General features: G+C 61.3%; 1 protein-coding gene across 1 annotated transcript; it reads right to left on the bottom strand.

Moving 5' to 3' along the window:
• Positions 1-991: 991 nt before the first annotated feature.
• On the bottom strand, positions 992-2,599 carry IER5L (immediate early response 5 like). Its single transcript, XM_064728026.1, has one exon. It carries the CDS (start codon positions 2,308-2,310, stop codon positions 1,318-1,320), a length of 993 nt encoding a protein of 330 aa, XP_064584096.1. The 5' UTR covers positions 2,311-2,599; the 3' UTR covers positions 992-1,317.
• Between the last annotated feature and the right edge of the window lie 3,959 nt (positions 2,600-6,558).

Raw genomic sequence — 6,558 nt, 5'->3', positions numbered from 1 at the left:
CTTTTTATTAAGATTATAAATTTAAACAAATCTGAACAGTTTTACCCGGTGATATACAATTCCATATGCACAAAAATACAGGCTTACAAACAAAGAAAAAGGAGCAGGAAAAAAAAAGGAAGACCCCAACAGACCGTTTTGCAAAGCATCCTCAGTTACACACAGTGCTGATACCGTGAAGTTGGGAGTGGGCAAAAGAAAGAGGAGGGGACGACGACCAGAAAACCCACCTTTTTACAACAAAAGGTTTTTCTTTAAAAAAAATAATGTAAAAAAAATCAAGAGACTCTACAGGAGACAATCTCTTCACAAGACCAAACACTGCTGGTTTTATGATTGGGAAGGCTGAAACCAGAACAGTTAAACTTAAGGAAAAAAAAAAAAAAAAGAGAGGGGAGAAAAGAAAAAAAAAAAAGGGGTCAGACCCGGCACACACATTGGAGACGTGAGTCGTGTTACACGGGTACCTGCGGCATCACAAGCGCACACCGAGGCGGAGGCTCGGGGCTGCCGGGGGTGGCTCCCCCTCCCCGGTGTGGCGGGGCGCAGCCCGGAGGGACCCCCGGCTCCTGCTTTTCTCCTTCCCACCCTTCCCACATTCAGCTCTCAGAACCCTCCAGCGCTCCCCTGGCACAAGCGGTGGGAAGAAGTCACATCGCACACGTTTCTTCTGGGAGGAAAGTTGAAATGTTTTCATTTCTGCCTTTCTTTTTTTGTTCTTTTAAATACATAAAGAAACGCACAAAAGCGACGGGGCAGCAGCAGCAGCGGCTTTCCCCCTGTCCGCACCCTGAAGCGCAGCGAGCCGGGGGCGGCGGGACCCGCGGGGCGGCCCGGGGCGGGGAGCGGGGCCGGGGGCGCTCCCGCCGCGGGGTCCCGGGGCCGGTCCCGGCTCTCACGTGGCGCTACCGGCCGCCAGCACCGGCCCCGGGAAGCCCGCCGCGAAGAGAGCCCGAGCGGACACAAAGAGGATTATTTAAATAGGTGCCTCGTTGTTGTTTTTTTTTTGTTGTTTGTTTGTTTTGTTTTCGTTTGTTTGCTTGTTTTTTGTTGTTGTTTTTTTTTTCTCTCTCATCTCTGCAAAAATAAAGTCCCAAGATCTTAGATTTTTTTTTTCTTTATTGTACAATTTATAAAACACTAGCGCGGCTCTGCCCCCCCGCCTCCCCTGCGCACCCCTCGGCACCCCCCTCCCCTCGCCCCAACCCCCCTCCCTGCCTTTGTTTCAGGGTCCCCCCTCCGGAGCCGCCGTCCCTCGGATCGCACCCCCGTTTTGTCAACAGCCCCCCCGCACCCCTTCTGCTCCCCCACTTCTCTCTAAAACGCGACGATGGCCCGAGTCCAGGCTCCCAGGCTCGCCAGCGCCTGCTTGCTGCACAGCTGCCCGTTGAGGGGCTGCTCCGAGTCCGCCTGCTGCCGGCTCACCAGCCCCGTGAAACCGGAGCCGAAGATGGAGATCAAGTTGGAGATGTTGGAAGAGTCCTGGGGGTGCTCGGCGCTGTACTCCTCGAAGCGGGCGCGTTTGGTGCACGGGGCGAAGGGGGGGCCGCCCGCCACCCCGCCTCCCCCCGGCTCCCCTTCCTCCACCCCCTCCTCTTCCTCCTCCTGCCCCGGGTAATACTTGCGCTTGGTGCCGGGCGCGGGCGGCGGGGAGGCGAGCCCCGGTGCCGGCTGGCAGCAGCAGGGGCACTGCGAGCAGCAGTCCTGGTGCAAGTACCCGTTCTCCACCGTGGTCACGACGTGAGTGTCCAAATCCAGCACCGTGGTGCGGCTGCTACAGTGCGGGGCCCCGCCGCTCCCGAAGTCACAGCCGGCGGCGTAGAGCAGCCCCGGGGCCGCGCTGCTGCCCCCGCCGCCGGGACCGGCGCTGCCGGCGGCCCGGTAGAAGCCCGGGGACGAGTCTCTGCAGGGCGCTCGCTGCATCTCCGGGGGCACGGCGCACACCGGCACCTCCAGCAGCTCCGCGCCGCCCCGCGCAGCCCCGCAGCTCCGCGCCTCGCGGTCCTGCGTGTCGGCGGGCAGCGGGAGCGCCGCCAGCTCCGGCGGGGCGGCGGCGGCGGGCGGCGGGCAGGCGGGCATGGCGAGGAGCGGGGCGCCGTCGGGGTAGTGCTGCTGGCGGCGGTAGAGCTCGGCGTAGCGCTCGCTCAGGTAGAGCTGCCGGGCGTTGCGGAGCACATAGGAGACGAGCAGGTTCTTGTGGAGCTTGATGCCGCCTCGCTGCGTGCGGGAGCTGTGGATCTTCCGCAGGGAAATACTGATCAAACTCTGCGCATCGAGGGTGCACTCCATCCTCCTCCGGCCCCTCAGCATCGGCTCTCGCCGCCCGCGCAGCCAGGCACCCCGGCCCGCATCCACACGGCAGCCGGGCGGGTGCGGAGGGTCGCAAGGAAGGAGGATAAAGAGGCGGGGGGGAGGGAATAAAGGGGAGGGGGGGAAGGGGAAAAGGGGGGAAAGAGCCTGAGGTCGCTGGAGAAGGGGGGCAAATAGAGAGGGGTGTCTTCAGGGGGCGGCCAGCGGCGGGAGCAGCGCGGGCATCGCCGGGGGCTCCCGCTGCTGCCGCCGCCGCCGCGCTCCGAGCACGGACGGCGCGGGCGGGCAGCGCCACCAGCGCCGCGCGCGCCCCCGCCCCGCCCTCCCGCGCGGCACCGCCCCCCGCCCGCCCCTCCGCGCGCTCCCGCCCGCCCCGCCCACCGGCGCGCGGCCCCCCCCGCGCCCTCCCGTACCTGTCGCGCAGAGACACTGAACGCCCGCCCGCCCGGCCCCCGCCTTTTATACCGCTGAGCCGGCCTCCACGCCCCGCCCCACGCGGCCGGCGCTACCAATGGAAAAGCGGAGGGCGGCTTGACGGGCGGGCATCGCGGCCAATAGGAGTGAGGCGGGCGCCTCGCGCCGTTCAAATGGTGTCAGGCGCGGCGCGGCCCGTGAGGGCGGTGGGGGCTCGGCCGAGCCCGTGAGGGACGCTGAGGGCACCGGGGGTCCCGCCCGAGCGGCGGCGGAGCCGGGGCGGTGCCTCCCTGTGCCGCTCCCCTCGCACAGGTGAGCGGGGGGCGGTGCCCGCCCCGGTGGGCGGTCCCGAGCGGCCGCGGGGGCGGGGGCGCGGCACGCCCCGCCCCGTCCCGCCCTGTGACAGCCCTGAGACACCGCGTATCCTCAGCAGGACCCTCGGTGGTACCGGCACCGTCTGGGAATCACATCCCCGCGGGTGCGGTGGGATGCCCCGCTCCGCTCTGGGCTGTCCTAAGCCCAGAATTGCCGGTTCAGGTGCTGGCCGCACCCCAGGGCTGCCGGACACCCCTGCGCCCCGACAGCCCCCGGCGGGGACGGCTCTTGTCGTGCCTGCAGAGCTCCCGGCATCACCCCCCGTGTGGAGGGAGCCAGGGCTTTCCCCTGCCGTGGGGGCAGGACCGTGCATCAGTCACTCCTCACAAAGTGCCCCAATCACACCTGGTTTTCCCCCAAAGTGAGAGCGCTCGGGTTAATTACGGGCTAATTAAGGCTTTCCGTCCCGCCCCGGGGCACACGGCAGCGCTGGCTCTGCAGGGCAGCGCGGCCCCTGCCCTTCCTCACAGAGGGGTGTGAGGGGAAGGGTCCGGGCTGGTTCCCGGAGTTTGGGGACTACAGGGGCTCAGGGTAGGTCTAGGGGATGCAGACACTCAGGGGTGTCCCCACGTTTGTTGTTTAAAAGCCCCAGTGACTGAGAGACCCAACCAGCGCGCCCCGGGAGCAGTAGCACCCACTGCAGCTGGGGACACCCCAGAGCAGCAGCCCTTGTCCTCCAGGCAAGAGCTGAGGGCTCAAGGCAGGAGGCTGCAGTGTCTGGGTGGCAGAAAGGGCTCCGAGATGGGACAGCCAGGAAGGGACTGCAGTGCCGGGGCAGCGGGAGCTGCTTCTGAAACGGCATCTTCTGTAGGGAGCAGAAAGCAAGGGAGAAGGGGTGGGTTCCCTGCTGGGTGCCTGCTTGGGGTCGCCCTGGCATACACAACTTAGCAGTGGCTATGGGCAGCTTTGTGTCTGCCTGTGGTGGGGAGCCCATTGGAAAGAAAACCTCTGAAGCCCCTGTTCCTGCAGTGCAGCCCAAGATCCAAACCACAGGGGCAGTGACACACGGTGATCACCGGGGTCATCAGCTCACTGTGCAAAACCTGGGCTCCATGGGGGACTTGGAGAGGGATGTTTGGAGGGCTTTTCTTGTTTCCTGGCATGGCTCTATTCTGCTGGCTCAGCTTGACCATGTCCTCCACTGAAGGAAATGGAAGCAGACCCAGCACCACAGAGGATTTTGTTCCTGTGGAAGGGTCGTTGGGGCAGCAGCTGAGCGAGGGCAGCTCACTGCTCCCTCAGGAGCAGCTGGCTAAGTCCTGCATGCTCATGGAGCAACCTTCTCCACAATCTGCCTGCAGCCAAGCAATCTGGGGTGAATGATACTCTGTGCATTCCCAAGCTTGTAAGATGCTCTTGTTCCTTGTTCATAACATAAAAAGTGATCACAACCTGTCCAAGGGGGCGGCTGCAGCTCAAGGCAGTGGGTACAGGCAGTGTTGGAGATGGAGGGTTTGCTGTGTCCATGCTCTCCTCCACCAGGTTCTCTCCCTTGCAATTCTCCCTGACTGCAAGTTGGCTTTTCCAGGGCTGTGCCTGCACAGCAGCTGGAGGTTCAGGAGGTGATAACTGGAGCTGGTCTGTGCAGATACTACAGAGTGCAGCAGGATTAGGTTTGGACACATTGTACAGGTCAATGCTGAGCTTTGGTGGCTTGGGCCAGGTCTTGCTGCTGCTCAGGGTGACCAAAGGCTCTGCCATCATGGGCTGTTGGGGTTGGTGCTTGTGGACTGAGCCGCAGCTGCAGCTCTGCAGCATTTTCTCAGTCCTCATGGGCACTGGGGAACCAGGGCAGCAAGCGCTGCTGCTGCCAACCTGTGCCATATCCTCCACCCAGCCAGCGCAGGCAGTGATTTCCTCTCCTGCTCAGCTGGCATTTGCTGCTCTCTGGCCCATCTCCAGCTGTAAAACTCCAGCCTAGGTGGTCCAGGCTAAGAGCTTGAATTGCCCATTGGCCACCTGTGATGGGGTGGCTTGGGCAGTGCAGATGGGGCCAGGCACAAAGCACTGCCCTGGCTGACACCCTCTGCCTCAAGCTCCTGCTCACCTTCCCACCTATGACTTAGTGTGCCCCCAGGACACTGCCCAGTGCTGTCCCTCTTCTTTTTAATCACAGAGTGGCCTCGAGTTGTAGATTTCAGTGAAGGGTGAGGTTTTGCAGAGCTCTGCTTGCAGCAGTGCTGGGTTTTTGGAGGCGCAGAGGGTTGTGCATCCCCAGGGCTGGCCGGGCACCACGGGGCAGCCCTGGATGCAGGAGCTGCTGCTGTCTCTGGCTGTCAGAGAAGTGCCCTCTGCTGTAACTGCCTGAGAAGCTTCGTGGCACCAGGAAAACCCGAGAGCACACAGCAGGAGCCTCTAGGAGATGAAGACGGAATTAAAACTTTAATCTTATTTAGACTCTGGGTAATTAATATAAAGGCTGTAAAACGTGGGCCTGATCCTGGCGCTGGCTGCTGGGCACCGTGCTGCGGCCGGCAGGGCAGCAGCAGCTGCAGGCTGGCTCTCCTCCCCAGCTGGCTCTCCTGGCAGGTGCCAATGTTTTGTTTGCAGACACGGTGGCTTTAATCCTGGAGATGGGACGGGCTGTGCACTGTAAGAGCCACGCTGCTTCAGTTTGGCCTGTGGACTCCAAAATCTCCCAGAGACAGGAATCTGGCTGATACCTGTCTTGGCACACGATTGCAAGCTCTGCTTTTCTAAAGAGGATAACGAGTCCTGTCCATTTTCTGGCTCTGAAGCAACAAGGTGGGGCAGGATGGGTTTGGTGCTTGGCCTTCTTGGGAAAACCTGTGTGTCCTGTCCAGCATCCCTATTCCCTGGTATTGGAGTTTGTGTGCCCTTTCCATGGGCAAGGCCCCTAAGGACCCTACTGATGCAATGGACAGTTTATGTATAACCATTAAATGTATTTCCAGCTTTTACCTGGCCTTTACATGGTGAGGACCATTATTGCCCCAAAGGAGAAGAGGATGGGCCCAGGATTTGCTCTCTGAAGCACCGAGCTACACATTTTCTGGTGTGATGATGCTGGTCCTGGGGAGTGCCTGTGATGTGGGCTCTGTGGGGCTGCTCTGGGCTGGGGATGGTGCAGCTGCAGCACACCTGGGCCAGCCTTGCTGATGTCCTGGTGCCAGGGCTGGTTTCACAGCCGTCGATCCTGCAGCAGGATCCAGCAGCAAAACCTGGCGGTCCGCTGCTCTCAGCTGCAGAGTAAACAAGCTGGCAAGAGAAACCATTTTGCTTCAGCTAGTAGGAGAAACCCTTTTTAGGTAGCACTTCCAACTGGCAATGCTCTCCTTCATTAACCCCCTCCTTCCCTTTCCAATGAAACGTGAATTTGCAGCGATTGGAGATCAGGCACTTGCCAGTGCAGCTTTGCCACCCAGAGCAACGAACACAGACGTGAATTTACTGCTTGATCTCATAATTTCAGTGCAATTAGACTGGCTGCTATAAAGC

This window comes from Zonotrichia leucophrys, chromosome 17 (assembly GCF_028769735.1).
Source record: "Zonotrichia leucophrys gambelii isolate GWCS_2022_RI chromosome 17, RI_Zleu_2.0, whole genome shotgun sequence".
NCBI classification, from domain to species: Eukaryota; Metazoa; Chordata; class Aves; order Passeriformes; family Passerellidae; genus Zonotrichia; species Zonotrichia leucophrys.
This window is presented reverse-complemented; position numbering and strand designations above follow the sequence as displayed.

What these genes read in the sequence shown, in the direction of transcription:
- IER5L (XM_064728026.1), bottom strand. Translation starts at nt 2,310, where the DNA reads ATGCTGAGGGGCCGGAGGAGGATGGAGTGCACCCTCGATGCGCAGAGT.